Source organism: Fistularia commersonii, chromosome 28 (assembly GCF_037954325.1).
Source record: "Fistularia commersonii isolate RoL2024-O1a breed Wild chromosome 28, RoL_Fcom_v1.0, whole genome shotgun sequence".
Classification (NCBI taxonomy): domain Eukaryota; kingdom Metazoa; phylum Chordata; class Actinopteri; order Syngnathiformes; family Fistulariidae; genus Fistularia; species Fistularia commersonii.
The window spans coordinates 77,501-97,831 of NC_141311.1; the positions used below are offsets into that span (position 1 = coordinate 77,501).

Consider the following 20,331-nt stretch of genomic DNA (forward strand, 5'->3'; position numbering starts at 1 on the left):
TGTCATCCATCCATTCATCCATCAATTCATTATCTATCTCTCATTCTGTTCATATAAACCAAAATACCAGTAAACATTTCCACTGTAATTATCAGCCGATCCACAGCGGAGATGGTGCTGGTTCTCCTGTTAGTAAAGGTCCTTCTGTTTGTCTCCTCTGTCACCTTTCTGTCTCCTCCTCCTCAGAGGCAGGAGAGCAGGCTGAGGAGAAAACCAGAGCTGAACTTTGCTGAATGATAGCTGCATGTTCGGCTGAAAAACACACTTGGGCTCCAGGGGTGTGTGTGTGTGTGTGTGTGTGTGTGTGTGTGTGTGTGTGTGTGTGTGTGTGTGTGTGTTGCTCTGACCGGAGTGTGGGGGAAACTGCTGAGAGCAGCAGGTTTTCTACTGCGTTTAAGAACAGGGGAAAGAATTCGGGACAGAAATGGGTTGGACAGAGAAAACTGGGATCTGAGCCGCCAACAACAACCTAAGAGATCTTCTGGAGGGGGTCAGGAAGTGGGCCCCCTCAGTGGGCCAGGGAGGGGGTTCAAAAAATGTGCAGGGAAGGGGAGTGAAGCAGCGTGCAGCTCACTGTGGGAGGAAGGATGTTTGGGCGACAGCGACGGCTGCGGCCGTGGACCCGCTCGTCCGTGCTTCTGGAAACAAAGGAGCCGTCCGGAGCCGCAAGGAGTTTGGAGGTCTCGGTCCGAGCGCTGCGCCTGAGAGTCTGCATGACTGCAAACTGGATTTATGTCCAGATTCCAACAGATTGGCATCTCCACTGTAAGTCGCTTTGGATAAAAGCGTCTGCAAAAATGACTGTATTCTATTCCGTTCTCCTACGGGCCTCCTGCTCTGGTCCGAAGCCCGTCTTCGGTTAGAATCCTAAACCCGCCCTCAGACCCTGAGAGTCACGTCATGAACATCAATAACATGGAGCTTCTCTGCTTCTAATCAGCTCCACATTTCCCCAATAACATCCCAGTGGATGTGTGTGTGTGTGTGTGTGTGTGTGTGTGTGTGTGTGTGTGTGTGTGTGTGTGTGTGTTGTGTGTCAGGCCTCATGACAGCCTGGATCTCCTCTCTGCTTTACAGCCACTCGTCCTTCAAGTGTCTTTCTGCTCCATTCCTGACATGTTTACTCTCCTCTTGGAGGGTGTCCAGAGGAGGTCAGAGACAGGGACCTCTCCATCTGTCTGTGTGTGTTCATGTGTGTGTGTGTGTGTGTGTGTGGGAGTATTGATATTGACCTGTGTCCTACCACTGACAGGCAATGGATGGTCCGAATGTTCACCACGTTTGCAGCGCTTTCAGTTTTGTCTTTGAGTGAGAACTTATCTCAGCTGCTCTCCGACCCAGAGGAGATGTCAGTCAATGAAAAGAGTCAGTTCTTCCGACTCCAGGCAGTCCTCCGTGTTCCAGCTTCAGGTTTCACCAGGCCCATGTCCGTGGAGCTGGGAATGGACCAGGGAAGGTCAGATCAGTGACGCTGAGGTTATCGAAGGAACGAATCCCCTCCTGTCTCCTGGTGAACAAGTGAATCCCTGGCACTCACATCAGTAGGTCTTCTGCTGAAAGACCCGTATTTGTCCTCCAGGCCTCTTGGCGGAGTTCTCCTGTGTCTGGTGACGTTCTCTCCCGTCACGATCGCTAACGCGGAGCGCGTTTGGGTAAGCGGGTACTTGTTGCCACGGTAACCCTGCATAAGGACGAGCGCGTGGGAAAAATGTGTTGAAACAATGGAGATCCCCCGGGGCGTTCGTCCCACCTTGGTTTGAGCCGAAAACTGCCGTTCCTTGGTTTGAAGTGTGGGATGTTGCTCTCAACCTTTCGTGTCTCAGGGGTGTTCTGAAGCACGGGACCTCCGAGTCTTCTCAGCAGGTAAGAACACATGACATCTTATGTCATCTTTGTGAATGGTCCTTCGAAATGACTGAGCAGAAGAAGTCTGTGGATTTTTCCCGAATCCCATCCCAGCCTCACAACGCTGTTCCTCACGTTCCTCCCGAAGTCCTAGAGGAACTGGCGGCAGCCACTCAGCGCATGAAGCCTCTGAGCGCACGTGTTGTCGGAGGCTCCAAGGACCTTCGCCTGGAATCGGTGCAGTCGGTGCGCCGGCCCCAGATCTTCCGTCCCAGGATGTGGAAGTGATGGCGGCTGGATGCAACGCTGTGCAGATAGGGCGTGGTCCCATGTCCGTGCCGCTATGGCTAATAGTACACACAGGAAATTGATTCTTCTTCTTTGCTCTAAATAAGTAGCCTGAACCTTCACAGGAAATTACACTGTAGTGCCAAGATCCATGTCAGTCATTCTCCTGATGCATTTATCCAGAGCACGTTCTCTCAGGGCCTCCATGAACTCCAACATGCTGGAGTCAGGTTTCTTCTGTGTTTTGTCGCTCCATGTTTTGGATGAATCATCACCGCAAGTATGAATTTGAATTCTTAAGAGGGTGTTTTCGCCCAGAGCAAGAGATTGTGAGTGTGTGTGCGCACGCGTGTGCACACACCTCTAAAAACATCTGGAGTCTGCATGTGTCCAAGACTCCCCCCGCTTCAAATACCAACTTCATTACATCAAGATGCAGGGGGCCTTTGTGTGTGTGTGTGTGTGTGTGTGTGTGTTAGAGAGAGAGCGAGAGGGGACACAGCTGCACAGGACTGATAATGGACTCAACTGACAACTCAGTAAACCCAGAAATCAGGTATGACAGCCTCTGCTGGAGCTTCACGGGTTCCTCCTCCATCTTCTCCAGTGAAGCCGAGCGTTCAGATTTGGCCCGAAGAGCTGAACCCTGCCTTCTCCCATCTAATGTGCCTAATGTTCCTGATCTCCACCATCACTCTGTGGAAGCTTATCTGGCTCACCATCTGGAGACGCACGCTGGTTGTCACCTGCCGGTATCTTATCCGTTTCCTGCTTCTTCTCCCCCGCCTCCACTTTTCAAGCTCATCCTGGCTTCAGGCCATCGGACGTTGGACCGAGCGGAGCGTGGGTCGGCCGCAGCCACGGCTCCGTGTCCGTGGACGGCGCCCACACAGAGCGTTTGCAGCGCGGCGAGGACGAGAACCTGAGGAGAGTCAGACTCGCCTCCCTGAAAGCAGCGCCGTCGCTCAGTCTTCACTTCTTCACGTCTAATGAAAGCCTGCTCACCCCCTCGCCAGAGCGAGCGCAGAGGTGCTGTTTCTCACCTCCCGGCACGTCAGCCTGACGGTCTCCCTCTCCACCAACCACCCACGTTCAGTTCCTCCACAACCCCCCTTTGGATCTTCTCACAGCTGTGAGCCATCGTCCATGCCCACACACTGTTAGGGGCGGGACGTCCACATATGTACTGAGGGGTGTGATGGACCGATGGACAGACTGATGGATGGACCGATGGATGAACTGATGGATGGACTGATGGATGGACTGATGGATGGACTGATGGAGCGACTGATGGACTGACTGATGGATGGACTGATGGATGGACTGATGGACTGACTGACGGAGTGATGGAGCTACTGATGGAGGGTTCATCTCATGTCCAGGAGCTGTGATCGGACAGAGGAGGTGGAGCTCCATGTCTCCTGGAAGCTGACGGAGCAAATGTTTGCTCTTTTACCCTCTGGCTGTTTTAATGGCATCACATGCTCACACACACACACACACACACACACACACGCACACACACACACACACACACACACAGTGAGTGAGTGGGAGTGAGTGGGAGTGTGTGGGTTGGTGTCAGCTGCTGCTGCCTCCCAGCTGGAGTTGTTTGTGCTGATCTGTCCTGGTGGACCAGGCAGCTGTGTGTGTATGTGTGTGTGGGGGGGGTGCGTGCGTGTGTGCATGCGTGCACACACACACACACACAGCCGGTCAGCGCTGATAAATGGAGGTGCTGCTTCCTGAAATGATATCAGTGTGTGACATGAATGTCCCAGAGCTGCTGCAGCGCCAGAGATCTCCAGGAATCCCCAGGAAGCACTGAGCGTGCAGTAGCAGACATCTTCAGGTTCCTCCCGTCCTCCTCCAGAGGGCCAACGATCCATCTGTCACACACTGATAAGAAGGGCGTGGACAAACATCTCGTTACATCGGTGATGTTCCTGGTCTCTCTCTTGATCGTCATAGGTCCCGAGTCCCACGGCTGGTCGTGTGTGTGTGTGTGCGTGTGCGTGTGTGTGTGCGCGTGCGTGTGTGTTTTCAGTGATGGTGTCCTTACCATACCTTGTTATACTAGACTAGACTACATTACATTACATTACATTGCATTTGGCAGACGCTTTTATCCAAAGCGACTTACAATAGAGGACATAAGGACTGCAAATACACTTGCAAATACAAGATGCACAGGAAATATACAGAACAGTAAGCTGGGGTTAGTGAGGGTTTTTTTTTGTTTTTTTTTTGGACAGAGACACACAAACGTACACACACACACACACACACACGCACACACACACACACACACACACACACACACACTGCATAGCCTAACTTGCTGCCAACCTGATCTGGGGCATCAGCGCAGTAAAAAGTCCTGAAAGAGAACAGTTTTTACCTGTTTCTTGAAGGTTGAGAGAGATGATGCTAGTCTTGTTGCTTCCGGAAGTTTGTTCCACCACTGAGGTAGTAGAACTGAGAACAGTTTTGCCTGAGATCGCTTCGAGCGAGCAGAAGGTACTGCTAGTAGGTTTGTATTAGAGGAACGCAGCTCTCTGCCGGGAACATAAGGTCTTATCATTTCGGTCAGATATGGTGGACTACACTTCACTACCCTATACTAAACAAGACTATACCACTCTACACCACATTACAGTATACTATACTATACTGTGCTAAAATACTGCGTAACAGGAGTGTGTGATGGAGGTGCAAGACTTAAAGGAAGCAGTGCTTTCAGTGGGTTTGTCCTCCAGCCTCAGTCCAGACCAGGTGAACCGTTCCCGGAGGAGCAGATAGAACTTGAAACGCTCTTGGTGGGTCAGAGGATGAAGTTGTTTTTTCCGGCACGCCGAGAGCTGGCGGAGGTGGTCGTCACTGCGAACGTACATGTTCAGATCTTCGTTTCCAAATGGCAAAGTGAAGCCGAGAGCCGACCACAGGTTTTGATCTTGCCAATTGATGGACCTTGGGAAGTAACGTGCTGTGAAACTCCAGCTCTCCAAGGCCACTGCTCTCCATCTGCATCCAGGCAGACTGGCCTTGTGGTCCACAACCAGTCTGTGTCTGGCCGGCTCCTCGCACCACGCTGGGACAGGCGGCTCCCGGATCTTCTGGGCTCAGATCTCCGCAGGAGTCGCCTGGGCAAGCAGGAGCCATGTATCGCATCACACGACCGTTACACAACGCCGGGTCATTAGGTTCTGGAGCTGGTCCTCATCTTCTCTCCCCTTCCTGCCACCATTCATCTACCATTTCTCCGGTTCCTTTTCCATCTGTAACCCTGACGCCCGTCCGTCCTCTCCTGTTCTCCACGTCCATCTATCCTCCTCAGCTCTTGGAGTAACCACAGATGGAAACACCTTGTCACAATCCCTTCTTACAAGCGCACGAGGCTCAGACCTTTACCGGTATCTAGATCAGCTCCTTCTCCGTCAGAAGTCAAAAGAGCTCGAGCGAGTCGCCTCACGAACGAGCTCCGGCAGGACCGTCTGCGGAGGTTCTGGGTCGCCGGAGGTCCCAGCGGAGGTCCCGGCAGAGGTCCCACGTGCTGCTGCTGTTTGCGCGGTGTTTCCAGCCAGCGCCCCGTTTTAATTGGATTCCTCTCTGGCCCGAGGGTGGCAGTCAGTACATCTTAGCTCCGCTGCTTCTCGGAAACATCACGCCGGGCGTCGCGCTCGCGTCGACTCGGCCCCTCACCTTCATCAAGGTTGTTGAAACCCGGCCTCCGGCTCCAGGCGGCGGATCGAAGGTGTTGGACGGATGGAGATATGGGTCTCATCTATCTCCATAAATGTCTGCATGGCATTGAAACGTTTCTTCTGCTCTAAGCCCCTTGTGTTATCTCTCAGGAGGACCAGCTGGAATCCAGGCCTTCTGCCGTGGGGCGTTTCTCCAGCTGAAGTCACAGTAATGGGGTTTTGGGTGGTGGAAGGAATGACTGTGTGCTGGAACATCTGAAACATCTATATCCCTCCCTGTCGACTTGAATTAATGAAAACACTTTGGCTCTGGATACGAGGTCCTTCTCTTCCTCCTCACTGCGGCATGAGGGAACATCTCAGGGCGTCTCCTTAGATACTGCTCGGCGATGCATTGTTTCATCCAACGAGTTGGAGCCAGGGGCATCAGACCTTTACGGCGCAGATAATCCAAACTTCAGTACTTCACATGACTTTGTACGATTTTGCAACATAGTCCTGGAGCTCCAAAATACCATTTAACTGAAACTTGAGGGGAACCGGACATCTCGAATCATGCCGGAGGGGAATCTGACTCGGAATTCTAATCTACACACACACACACACACACACACACACACACACACACCTGTTCTTGTACACCTGTACACACGCCTCTGCTGTGTTGTGTGCACGGAGCAGCAGCACGGCGGTGAAAGGGTTAATAACCGCCGTGATCCGGCCTCTGCTCAATAATTCAGCGAGCCGTGATCTGCTTTCATTAGCCGACAGGGCCGTGACGGCCATCATGTCTGCCACGCATAGCACACCGTGTGTGTGTGTGTGCGTGTGTGTGTGTGTGTGGTTGTATGAATATTCCATTGTACCTCTGGACTCTGACCTGTTCCCGGCCCGTGGTTCTGGGTTCTGCTTCCACACAGTGGAACACGGTAGGTTCCTGTTTTCCAACAGCTCCAGATCTCCAGCGCTGAGCCCCACCTGCTTTTCTTTCCGCGTTGGAAAGCTGGCTTCCTGTCAGCGAGCGGAACAACCCGCTGCTGTTTTTTCCTCCCGTGATGTTGGTCTCCAAAGACGGTGACTTTTTCAGAGCCCGGGTTCTGCTCTTCACTAGGCGCCTGCCTTTGGGAAAAGTTTTGAGATGACTCCAGGACCTGGAGGTCTTTCTTGGATCAGGATTGACAAGCGGAGTCCCAGGTTGGACGAGGTGTGGGACCCGGACAGACTCTGGAGAGAAGAGGAGTCTCCCTCTGTCTTCTGTCCTCCTCGCTGGCCTGACGGCCGCTGTTCTTTCTTCATGTCTCAGCTCAGATGCTCTCCTCCCCCACGGACAGGCTTCCCGTTTGCTCCGAGGTGCATTTGAATTTCTCTCTGTTGTCCAGCCTGTCCTCTCCAGAGGAGAGGTGACCCTGGAGGTCCTCAGGCTGTCCAGCTGCTGGGAGGATTGTGCGGTTCCTCCTGAAGAAGCCCAGAGATGGGTGTGGAGGTGGAGGTGGCGGTGGAGGTGGAGGTGGAGGGGATGGAGGTGGAGGTGGAGGTGATGGAGGTGGAGGTGGAGGTGATGGAGGTGGAGTTGGAGGTGAGGGAGGTGGAGGTGGAGGTGAAGGTGGAGGGGATGGAGGTGGAGGTGATGGATGTGGAGGTGGAGGTGATGGAGGTGGAGTTGGAGGTGAGGGAGGTGGAGGTGAGGGAGGTGGAGGTGAGGGAGGTGGAGGTGATGGAGGTGGAGGTGGAGGTGGAAGCCCGGAAGAGGAGGAGCACCTGATTTCTCTGCTGCTCGTGCTGCATTCCCACAGGCAGCTGTGGATGAAGAGGGTTCTGGGGATGAAGAACAGATGGAATTTTTTTTTCCGCCAGTGTAAAGAAGCTGGGATCTGAGATCGCTGTAGATCCTCCCTCCATCTCCCCCTCCATCTCTCCCTCCATCTCTCCCTCCATCTCTCCATCATCCTCTCTTTCTCCCTCTCTTCCTGCCCACATACATCATGTATATTTTTAGCCTTCATCTGGACGGTGCACGCAGCTTCATGGACACCTTCTCACGCTGTGTATATTGCTTCTCTAATCAGTCCACTGCACACATACTGCACACACACACACACACACACACACACACACACACACAGACACACACACAGACTGCACACATACTCCACACACACACAGACTTCACACACACACAGACTGCATACATACTGCACACACACACAGACTTCACACACACACAGACTGCATACATACTGCACACACACACATACTGCACACACACACAGACTGCGCACATACTCCACACACACACACACAAACGGACTGCACACACACACAGACTGCACACATACTCCACACACACACACACACACACACAGACTGCAGACATACTGCACACAGACTGCGCACACACACACACACACACAGACTGCACACATACTCCACACACACACACAGACTGCACACATACTCCACACATACACACAAACACACAAACAGACTGCACACATACTCCACACACACACACACACACACACACTAACGCACACAGAGACCACACACACACACACACACACACACACCACCGCACACACTGACGTGAATGTGGGTTCTACAGGTCACCCAGCACCTCCTCACTCCAGCTCTTCACAGCTCATGTCAGATGATGCTGTAGAAGCAGCTCCATCCCTCTGGTGGCACGTGTCTGCTGGAGGTGGAGCCGTGGGATGGAACTGCAGAGATGAACAGAGAATTATAAAGCTTCTATCACTGTCTTCAGAAGAGCTGCTGGAACCCACAGAGGTGGTGTGAAGCTGGCAAACTCAATCATCTAGGCCATCTGACCAGCTCCTCTGCCTCTTCTCCTCTCACACCATCAACCCTCCTATCCTCCACCCCTCCATCCGCGAACCTCCCCTGGTCCTCCAGAGATAGAGTTCTGCGTCCAAAGCTCCGGGGTCGACCTAACGTCTCCGTAGCTGGTCAGAAGAAACCGTGGCGAAGAAGAGCGAGCGAAGCTCCAGAGCGACATCGTCGCCGGTCACAAGCGGGTTTCCCGCCCCGGATGTTTAATCCGGGGTCATGCAGGTCCATGGGTGAGGAGCTCTAGGACGCAGCTGGAGATGATCTCCTCTTCTTCCTGACCGCAAAGCTCCACAGGTTCATAGTTCACCTTTGAGATGCCAAAGAGGGAGGCGGGTCTTCAACTGCCGAGTCGAGCTGCTCCGGCAGATCCGACAAAGGGCACCTCCCTCCGTCGGGTTCTGGGTTTCGTACGAACGTCGTCAAAAACCGCCATCTTGTGAAAAGCTGTGTCCATGGCAACACCGGGTGTTTCACCGCTCTGAAACATGCCTCCTGTGTGTAACCACGGCAACGGTGCAGAGTGTGAAATTGTGTCTGTTCTCCTAGGAGCCGCCCGCCCAGGTGGAGGCGGAGCCCCGCCCCCGTCTGTGCCACCTGCTGCGCTCCCACGCCGGCTACGGCTTCAACCTGCACAGCGAGCGCTCGCGGCCGGGCCAGTACGTGCGCTCGCTGGACCCCGGCTCGCCCGCGGACCGCGCCGGACTCCGACCGCAGGACCGGCTCATCGAGGTGGGGAACGCAAACACACACCCGTGAGCCGCATCAATACCTCACCTGCCGATTGGTGGGCGATTGATCCTGATACCTTCGGGGGGGCAGATGTAAGGTAGAAGAACCAGGACCCCCAGGACAAGATGTGTGTGTGTGTGTGTGTGTGTGTGTGTGTGAGCGCATGCTTGCCTGTGTGTGCATATGCGTGCGTGTGCCTGGAACCACAGGCGGACCTGAGGACAGGTGGTTCCTCATCCCCTACCTCATGCTCCCCTGGCTGAAGATCCCACACCTTGATTCTTTGAAGGACATGAAGCTGCTGTCCGCCTGCTCCACAAAGCGACATCCCAATATTAAGAGCTTTGGGAGATTCGCTCCTGAAAAGTCCTCTGAATAGACTCGATGTTCGGCAAGACCCTGGACCCGAAGCTCCGGCTGATGGTCAACCAGCTTCCCGTGACGATCTCATCTCCATAGATACAGGCGTGCTGCTGAGTGTGTGGGAGAAGGTCACCGCTGACCTCCATCACCGCACCGCTCTCACTTACACGTGTGTGTAGGTGCAGAGATGTACAGAACATTTCATTGCAGATCCTTGAACATGGTCCTGAGAAACCTCAGGTGAAGATTTTACAATGTGTCTGTGTCTCTGGACCCTTTCAGTAATTAGAACTATTCCAGATCCTCATGTCCTCTGACTCCACCTGGATCTACACCTCCACCAAGATCTAAACCTCCATCTGGACCTACAGCAGCTCAAAGACCCACCCCTGAAGATAGGCATGTGTCTCTCAGTGGAAACCTAGAGTTTTGACCCCTCATCGCTGCACAAACCTGAGGAGACCCGGTGCCTCTATCAAACACACACACACACGCACACACACACACATACACACACACACACATTCTCCTCCATGGATTGTTCGACGTCCCCCAGATGGGTGCAGATGATCGGAGAAGATGGTGGAATGGTCCAGGCTGTGAATGACCTTCCATCAGTGGAGACTCGACACCTGGTGTTTGTCTGAACACCTTCTCCTCTGAAGACCGGCGGATTGGCTGGAGGACAGAACGGGGAGAGAGAGGAGAGAGAATAGGGAGAGGAGGAGCAGAAGATCTCCAGTCTAGATGATCCCCTCCGCCTGTGCAGATCCACCTCCGTCCTTACCCCCCCACTTGATCTTCTCCTGGAAGGCCCTCGTGGGCTTTCCGTCCCTCCGCCGACATTCTGTGGTTCGTTCTTCCTCTCCTCTGCCGCTGCCCTCTCATCATAAAGCCTCCGCTGGCCCTCAAGACATCTGAAACCTGTACCAGAGCCAGAGGCCGGGAGATCCATCAATTATTGACGGAGCGCAGCGCTAACACGGCTCGGTGCAAAGCCTCCTGCTCCAGCGGCACGAAGGTCCAGACGCCCCTGGACCTCCGAAGGTCCGGCCCCTCGGATGAGATGGAGTTATGGCAAGCTCCCACGTTCTCCTTGTGGGGCCGGGAGGAAGCGGCGGGTGCGTCAGCGGCGTCCGCGTCAGTGACGCCCAGGAGGACTCGCCTCCTCTTCGTATAGAAGAACCTCCAGGTCTGGACTCGGGATGACATGAACCGCAAGAATCCATGAGGAGCAAGAAAGCCGGGCCTGCTTCTGCAGCGAAGTTCTGCGGGAGTCTTTCAGAGCCGGCGGCACAGCTCCCTCTGCTGGCTGCGCACGGTACTCCATGCTCTCGTGTCGACGTGGAATTCCCCCTGAACACCTGGGAGATGCCTCCAAGGGAGGGGAACCCGAAGAGATCCATTACGTTCACCGAGGAACTCTGACAGATCCGTAACGGCGACGACGTGAGGGTCGGAGACATGGAGGCTCCTCCCGTCGGATGGAGTCAGAGGCTCGGTTTCTTCCGATCAGATGTTTGAAACGGTCACCGTGGCAACATGTTGGTTTCATTCATGAGTTGACTTCCACGAGCCGTCATCCCGCCACAGCTCTGAGGTTCTCCTCTCCTCTCCAGGTGAACGGGGTGAACATCGAGGGCCTGCGGCACGCAGAGGTGGTGTCCTTCATCAAGAAGGGCGGCGAGGAGACCTGGCTCCTGGTGGTGGACCCGGCAGCAGACCAGCACTTCAAGAGGAGGGGGGTGGTCCCCACGGTCCGCCACGTCAAAGGTGTGTCTTCACCTGGTCTTTAGAGCTCACGCACCTTGACGTTTTCCGTGAGGTTGTTTCCGCCGACTGATGGTTGTTTCTGCAGATCACGACGGTCCTTCCATATCCAACGGATCTCCCGGCCCCGGAACAGACGGGAGCTCCACCTCTCGGTCCGGCCGCTCCGCGCAGTCGGACCTCGGCATCCAGGGGGCCGGCACTCAGGTGGGTGGGGGAAGTCGTGTCGGTCTGAGGTTCTCCACGGGGACCTCCTTGACACGTTCCTGCTTCTGCCTCCTCTCCAGCTGGCGGACGACGAGGGGAACCCGCTTTCGGACCCGTTCGTCGAGACGGGCCTGAGCCTGAGCGCTACGGCAGCAGAAGAAAAGAGGAAGGTCCACGCCAAAGAGAAGAGGAAGGCGCCGCAGATGGACTGGATGAAGAAGTACGAGCTCTTCAGCAACTTCTGACAGCGGGACGGAGACGGAGCTCTGCGCGGCGGGCCGGAGGTGTCCGAGAATGTCCTTCCGCGCAGAAGAACCGAAGGGATCCATTTCCGCAGATAATCGCTTTGTTCCTGGGATTAAATGTGACAAGATGCGGTGCTTCGTCGAAGGGACGTGACTTCCGGAGCCGCTTGTTCTCCTCGCTCGTCAAGACGACCATCTGCAGAACCTCTCTCGTCTCAAAGAACCTTCTATGTTCATCTGTGGTCGCAAAGAAACAAATCCTGGCGTCCTCTATTTTTTTACCACATGAACCCGACAAGCCCTGGAGGAGCACCGAGACGTGAAGGATGGTGGGCGACAGGGGAAGATCTCAGAAGAGCTCCTCTCGCTCGTGGATGGCAAAGACAGCTTACAATGTTTCTCCTCCTCGGCGGCGGCAATACACATCTTCTACAAGCTTTGTTTCTGCACCTTGATTCAAGGGCCCATCAAAGGTCTGCAAACACCTCAGCTGGTGTTTGGTGTGCAAGACGTTCTCCTACGTGATATCTGAGCTCCTTTCCCTCTCTGGCGTTCGAATCTGAAATGAAAGGTCATAATCATTGGTTTTCGGTTTTTCTTTGAAGGCTTCACTCGTACGGGTTGTTGCAGGCTAGTGTCCTAAAGTCCTGATCGACCAGGAGGTCAGGTGGTTGCTTCCTGGACTTTCTGAAAAGGCCTTGGGAAGGTTGTGTTGGTGAGAAGTCCAATGAAATCAGGAGGGTCTTACTGAGAAACGTCTGAGAAATCAACCTTCATGAGAAAGAACCACCTGGAGCTTCTTGAAACTTGTGATGACAACGGACAGAGAATTGGCTGGAGAAGACCTTCATCTCAAAGAATGACCTGAAAGAAATGTGCACCGTGTGAGATACCTAAGAATGACTAATGGGTTCCCGATCTCTGGGTCCAACTCAGGAAACGTCAGGGTCATCGAAGACGTCTCAGAACCATTCCGCTTCTATCACCGACATCTAGAGATCAGGTAACTTCTTCACGCTTTGAAGGACCCCGTGGTTCCTTTGAAGGCCAGTCCACCAAAAAGACAATGTGAGCCTTCAGGGCCTCGAAGCTCTTTGGCCCAGGGACCCCCACAAGGGTTCCTCGGAGCAGATCCAAGGCTGATGGGCGACAGCAGGAACACCAGGAGGCTGCCGCTGAAGGAGGAGAGCGTCTACGTTTCTTCACAGGCTTAGGAGAGGTGGTTTCTTCACCTGTACAGGGGAGGGCACAGCTGCTCCACAAAGGCCCTTCAGGAGAAGATGAGGAGGAAGAAGAAGAAGAGCGTACTGAAGCCCGAAGCGTGGTAGAGGTTGTGTGCAGAGGTCGGGGGGGTCGAAGGTGAGGGCCACGCAGGTTCTCCAGGCGGAGTAGAGATTCAGAAGGTCAACCGTGGAAATCTGGCAGCGGGAGAAGAGTCATCCTCTCATCCTGTCTTTTGGAAGTAAATTGACAATAAATGAGTTTTCACATTTCAATTCTCTGCTTCACATTCATGGAGGAGATCTTCTAAACGCAGAGGGAAAGGTCCTGTGGACACGTCCCGGTCCAGGCACTTCGACGGCGCAGTAGACTACATGTCAGAGGAACCTCCATGAAGACCAGAGCCGACGGACCCTAAGTCCACCGTGGAGCCGGTCGGCTGTCAGAGAAGGCTCAACGGACCAGGTGGACGTGCACGCTCAACCTACACTACCCTTTGTGTCCACCGGGTGGCGCACCAGCGCCGTCGCGCTCAGGAAGCCGGCCGCATGATGGCGTCGTGCAGCCGAACGCTGAGGCCTGGCCGGGCCGGGCCGGTCCCGGGGCGGGCCTGGGGCGGGCCACCGGGACGGAAGGTCGCCGCAGGATGCCTGTAAGACCCCGAGGTCACGTGCGTTAGAGGCGGTGAACGAAGAACAGGAGAACGGGTCCACAGGTGGTCCCTGCGCTGGTCTCCTGCCTCGCCACGGGGTCGGCGCAGGTCGCAGCCTCCACCACGAAACTCACAGTCAACAAGTCTGACTGGACTGTCGGCCTGGTTGTCTACTTTGCAGTGTGTGTGTGTGTGTGTGTGTGTGTGCGTGCGTGTTTGGATGTGTCTGTGTGTCAGTGTGTGAGTGTGTGTGTGTGTTCCCAGGCTGCCCAGGATGCAGCGGTGCCCGCGAGGACCGCCGACGCACAGGCGGACAGGGAGGGGCGAGGAGTAAAGGCGGGGGGGGGGGGGTCGGCATGGCAACTGTGTGTTTTTGTTAGCGCTCGTGAGTCAGACGAGCAGTGAGTCACAGTCAGGAGGAAACACACACACACACATTCATACTCACGCTCCCACTCACACAGAGAGAAGCCAAATAAGGACAGTTACAACAATGTGCACGGAGAGGGTGAGCATGAGGGCAGGGAAAATGGAGGCGGCAAAGGAGTGAGAGAAAGAAAGAAAGAAAGAAAGAATGAAAGAAGGAAAGAAAGAAAGAAGGAAAGAAAGAAAGAAAGAAAGAAAGATAAGAAGAGCAAAGCGAGCAGGCCGGGATAAAAGCAGGCTTTCCTCAAAATGGCGGGAGCGTTGAAGCCAGAGGGCAGGCGCGCAGCACATCCCCCGTCCCAGAGCAGCTGCAGAGGGCGGGGGCAGCGGAAACACACACACACACACACACGCACACGCCCACACACACACACACACACACACGCCTGGCCCGTGGACACCTCGGCTGCTCTCACAACGCCACGCATTTATTGTCTGACGCCCACACCTGGCGGCGCTCTGCAAACAGTGCCTTTGTTCCAGAGTGTGTGCAGCCGCCGGCTCTGCAGGACGACACCGGCGAGGAGCCGCCGGAGATCTTTCCTCAATCCATCAGCGCCACCTGAAAGCCCCGACCGTTCCAACCACAACCTGTAGCTGCAGCCTCCTGGCCTCGTAGCGACTGCGTGTGTGTTTGGGCTGTTGTTGGCCCTGACGGAGGGGCTCCTGTGTGTGTGTGTTTCTATGTGCGTGTGTGTGAGTGAGTGTGTGTGTGTCTCATAGGCCTTCAGTAGAGCAGCTCTGTCCCAGTGTTTGAACGCTGCCATGAAGGCTGACGTACTTCCTCTTTGCTCTTCCTTTCTTTCCCTTCCCTTGGAGTCTCTGGGCTCTAATAACAGCGAGGAGGCGTGGATCGGCGGTGGAGACGGCCAGCCGCCCTCGTGGACCATCGGCTTCGAAGGAGTCATTCAATGGAAACCGGGACGTAAAACAGCGAATGCTCGTTTTGCTTCTTGTTGTCTTTGAAAATGTTTCCCGGACGCTTCCTTTGCATCTGCCCCGTCTGAAGTCCAGGCGGAGGTGCTCACAGGTCTTATCCAGGCTCAGATAAGACACTAAAAATACCGCCGCCGGCCGCCGACCCGTCTGACTCGGTCCATTGTGTCACCCGATGACACTCCGTCCACGTGACACGTGTCCGCCCGTCCCTCACCGTCTCCATCCATCCCTCCATCCCTCCATCCCACTGTCTATCCTTGCAGCAGGCAGGTGAGCGATGACAACTGTGGCCTCAGCGCAGGGAAGCAGTAGGGTCAAAGGTCACAGCTCAGTGTGGTGGTGGCTTGGAAACAGCATTAGCTAAGCTAAGTAGGGGGATGACCCATAAATTGAGAGAGAGTGTGTGTGTGTGTGTGTGTGTGTGTGTGTGTATTGCCACAGAAGCAAAGCGGCAACAGCACAAACACAGACGGGACCGAGCTCCACCTCCGTCCACGGCTTCAGCCTTCTTCTGCCCACCTGCCGCTCTGCAGCAACACATGTGGGTCAAGGATGGAAGGATGGACCTCCACAGCCACCGCTGGACCCACCATGGAGAAGACCTACCAAGCCAGGACCTAATCGAACTAAGTGACCACAGAAGAGAAGTCTGTGTGTGTGTGTGTGTGTGTGTGTGTGTGTGTGTGTGTGTGTGTGATGAGATGGAGGAAGTCACTCGGACGTGTGTCACCTCCGGTGATGTCATCTCGCAGATGGAGGAACAGAAACAGCATCTCACACAGAAGCAAAACTTACCCAATGCCGTTTGCAGAGAAGGTTTTTAACGTTTCCTCAAATTAGAAGTACGAAGACTGGCGGCTCCTTTTCACTGGAACTTCATCTCCTGTCAGGAGCCCATGGCTTTCCTTGGTCTGTATGAGCAGACACTGCACCAAAGGGGTCAGGACCTTCAGCCTGTAGGGTCAGGACCTTCAGTCAGTAGGGTCAGGACCTTCAGTCAGTAGGGTCAGGACCTTCAGTCAGTAGGGTCAGGACCTTCAGTCAGTAGGGTCAGGACTCAGCAGCCTGCAGAGATAGGACCTACTGGGTCTGGAGCAAAACGTCCTATTCTCCCACTGAAGGAGACGTGAAGGAAGGAAACTACGTGGCGGTGAATTTGACGGGTGTGTTCTGCGGCCTCCCTTGGAGGATGGAGGGAGGAATAAGGGAGGCTGAATGGAGGGAAGGAAGATGAAGGAACGATGGAGGATGAATGGACGGAGGGAGGTGGGAGGACCAGCTCATAGCTGGAAAAGGCTTCCTTCAGAAAACGCAGCTGCAGAAACCTGGCCTGTGACAGACTCTCTTGTCATCCCCGTGTGAGCAGACAAGCTCCTCTGGTCCAAGAGGAGATCCAGGTCCATTCTGAGGGACGCTTTAAACCTCTGGGCCGAAGCTCAGGTTCTAGAATCCATCAGTGGATTCTTTTCTCATCAGTCTTGAAAATGAGAACCGGACGGCGAGCTTGTTTGTGTTCTCGCTGTTACTCAGGAGAGGGTGTGCATGTGTGTGTGTGTGTGTGTGTGTGTGTGTGTGTGTGTGTGTGTGTGTGTGTGTGTGTGTGTGTTTGCTATGGTTTCATGAGTCAGTGCAGGAAGTCGGCCTCACATGGACCAGTGACGAGCCCATGTTCCACTGACACGTATTCTACTGGTGAGCCGTCGCACTGGGATGGCCTGGTTGGGGACGGGTCGGGGGGGCGAGCAGGAAGGAGAGCCGCGGAGAACCAAGAGGAAGAGGAGGAGGAGGAGGAGGAGGAGGATGAAGAGGAGGATGAAGAGGAGGAGGAGGAGGCTGCAAAGGTGGTTCGCCGGGGTATTTTTAGCTGGGGGGTCTACTCAGGGGGGTTTTCCAGGGGACTATATTTAGAGTTGGGATAAAAAAAACACAGAGGGAGAACAGGAGGGATGTGCGTGGTGCATGAATGACTGACTGATGTAAGAGTCTGCAATAGGACCACACACACACACACACACACACACACACACACAATCACCTGTTGACTATCCTATATAAAACATAGAATATGCCCCCCCAGTGTGGCTGCACGCGCGTGTCCTTCACCGCCCTCCAACTAACGAGCAGCTCACAAACACACACACACACACACACACACACACACACACACAGACACACACACACGCACACACGTACGCACACACACACACACACGTACACACACACACACACACGCACACACATACACACACACACATACGCAGATACACACACACATTCTTGACCCAGTTTTGAATGTGAGGAGTGTCTTTGCGGCAGTGAACGCCCTGCAGGCAGAGGGAACATGGAGGGGTTCGATGCCCGGCAGCGACACCGGGCTCTCCAGACTCCGCAAATCAGACGGTGATTTTCCAGATCTGGCGGCGGCCGAGGGGCTGGAGGCCGGGAGGGAGAGGGCGCAGCTGAAACAGCAGGGCTAATAATAATGAGAGGACGCAGAGAGAGAACGGTGTGGTCTGCAAACAGCTCGCTAAGGATAATAGCACGCAGGCACGCTGGCGGGAGCCCGAGCAGATCAAGAGGGAGAGCGGAGCGAGCGCCGAGCCGCAGTGACGCCATTGTGGTTCCACAGCACTTCCTGTCTACCGCCGCAGTGTTTGTGTGTCTTGTCTCCACGGTAACTGCCAACACATAAATACCAGAGAGAAGGAGGGAGCGGGAAAGCGAAAAGAAGGACGGACCGTTCAAAGTCACGTGGATCCGTCCGGGGCCTCCGGGCCGAGAGCTGCTCCAAATCCCGCGGATCTTTGTGGACTTTATGAGCAGGTTCCGCATGCCTCGGGCGCGGCTTCCAAGAACCTGTGATATCCCGAGTCCCGGCGTCGGGAGCGGCTCGGGGGGCTGAGCCAGGAGGCCACCTTCTCTGCCGCTGGGTCCCAGACAGACAGACAGACAGACAGACAGACAGTTCCATAAACATCCGGTACAAGGCTACATTAGATCCGCACTCCGCGAACGAACCCTGGAAGATCTGCCGCGCCCAAGCGGACGGACCCGAACGTTCACGAGGCCGCGCAGATGAGCTCAGCGCCGTTTACGCCTTCTGGTTCGAGAGCATTATCTCCACCACCGAGGCAGACGGAGGTCATTCGGCGGGTATAAACCGAGCGATCTGGAAATGAGACGGGCGCTGCCGGAGGTGGACGACCCCGACTCGGAGGGAGGCCGGACCTCGGCCGGAGAAGGTCACAGCGGCTCCATCTTATGATCATCATGATGCTTTGATTCCCAGAAAGGAGAAGAACCCACGCTCAAAGCCAGTTTGGGTAAAAGACCTTCACCACGACGAGGAGCGCAGGAGGCTGACCGACCCCGAGAAGGTCCGCGGAAGCGAGGTCGGGCTGGTTCCTTCTCCCGAGGATCAGCCGGCTCGCGGCTCGCTCTCCGCCGCTCCAGCATCTCCTACGTCTCCTCCACCTCCTCCGCGCTCCAAACCATTTTCCGCCGCCTGCTGCATAATTCCATCTGACGCCATGGCAACCACGGAAGATGATTCCTTTTTCCCAGAGCCTGTGGCCTGGACTAGAGTCCCTCAGCGTTGTCTGAGTCACCGTCTAAGATGGTCACTGCGAGGATAGATCCCGTGTGACCCGCTGACACGCACCGACGGGCAGGACACAGCGATCACGCCTACTCCTATTAACGTGGAAACCACGTGCGCAACCCCGCGTGGACGGGAGCCTGAGCAGATAAGACAATCATCACAGAAGGTCTTTGGAGGTGATTCATGAGGTGGAAAACCTCTGACGTTCTTGACCAGGCGGTTTGGTAAACCAGGAGATCGTTGAAGCGGTTAAAGGGTTAACGACACATGCGAGCACGTCCATACACACTTTGCAATGCAAACACAGACACTGGCCTGACTGTCACCGTCTTCTTTCTGGACTCACACACATACACACACACACACACACACACACACACACACACAATCACATACTCACACACACGCACGCATGCACACACATACACACACACACAGACACACAGACAAGCACACACACACACACACACACACACACACACACACACACAGACACGCACGCACACACACACACACACACACACACACTTGGGGAGGGTCTGCAGAGATGCCTCCATATCAGCTTTTCATGAGACTGATAGTATTTCAGAGTGTTAAAGGACAGAGGCCTCGGGGAGCAGAGGCACAGAGCTGGCTTTCAGCTCCATTTTCCAAATGCCACCACGCCCACCGCCGGCAGGAAGGGCTGCGAACACTGAGCTCCGGTGCCGCTGCAGGTCGAGCTCCGGACCGGGCCTCCAACCGGCTCCGGAGCCGCTCCCGGGGAGATGGCAACCTCGGAACGGTCGCCTCCCACTTTACATTTTCTTCTGAGGTTTGACCGGATCCGTCTGGGCCTGGCCCGAAAATGTGGCCCGAAGCCGTGGTCCCGGTCTGAAGCCCCTGGACAGTCCAACCATCTGGACTATACCAGCCATTTCCACTTCCTGTCCACGATGTGTCACCTGAGGCATCTGCGGCGCAGAAAGTGCTAATTGTCCCCCACAAGGGACGGGGGCTAAGGGTCAGGGTTAGGGTTGGGTTAGAGTTAGGGTTAGGGTTAGGGTTAGGGTTAGGGTCAGGGTCAGGGTTAGGGTTAGGGTTAGGGTTAGAGTTAGGGTTAGAGTTAGAGTTAGGGTTAGGGTTAGGGTCTGCATGGCAAGCAGTAGGCTCTGGGGTAGGGTTAGGGTTTGGGTTAGGGTTAGGGCTAGGGACAGGTTTAGGGTTAGGGTTAGGGTTAGGGTTAGGGTTAGGGTTAGGGTTAGGGTTAGGGGCAGGGTTAGGGTCTGGTCTGCATGGCGAGCAGAAGGCTCTGACCACAGAGAAGAAAGAAAGTCCTTTATGGAACAGACGGCCAGCAAGAAAGACGACCACCAACCCCGACGGCGGAGGAAAGCCAGGCAGACATTCAAAGATGGCGGCAGACAGAGTGCGCATTCATCCGCTGCCGTGCACGTCTGAAGACCACATAGAAACGGAGCTCCGCACACACATCCACGTCCCGTCTGAAGA

At 55.0% G+C, this 20,331-nt stretch overlaps 1 protein-coding gene across 1 annotated transcript in view; it reads left to right on the forward strand.

The window, feature by feature from the left end:
* Positions 1 to 12,583, forward strand: part of LOC147217021 (Na(+)/H(+) exchange regulatory cofactor NHE-RF2) — a 14,935-nt gene extending 2,352 nt beyond the window's left edge. The window contains exons 3-6 of the mRNA XM_086175986.1: positions 9,234 to 9,416; positions 11,399 to 11,552; positions 11,638 to 11,756; positions 11,837 to 12,583. Coding sequence (XP_086032112.1) covers positions 9,234 to 9,416; positions 11,399 to 11,552; positions 11,638 to 11,756; positions 11,837 to 12,001 — 621 coding nt within the window. The 3' untranslated portion in view covers positions 12,002 to 12,583. The remainder of the gene's footprint in view (positions 1 to 9,233; positions 9,417 to 11,398; positions 11,553 to 11,637; positions 11,757 to 11,836) is intronic.
* The last annotated feature ends 7,748 nt before the right edge of the window (positions 12,584 to 20,331 follow it).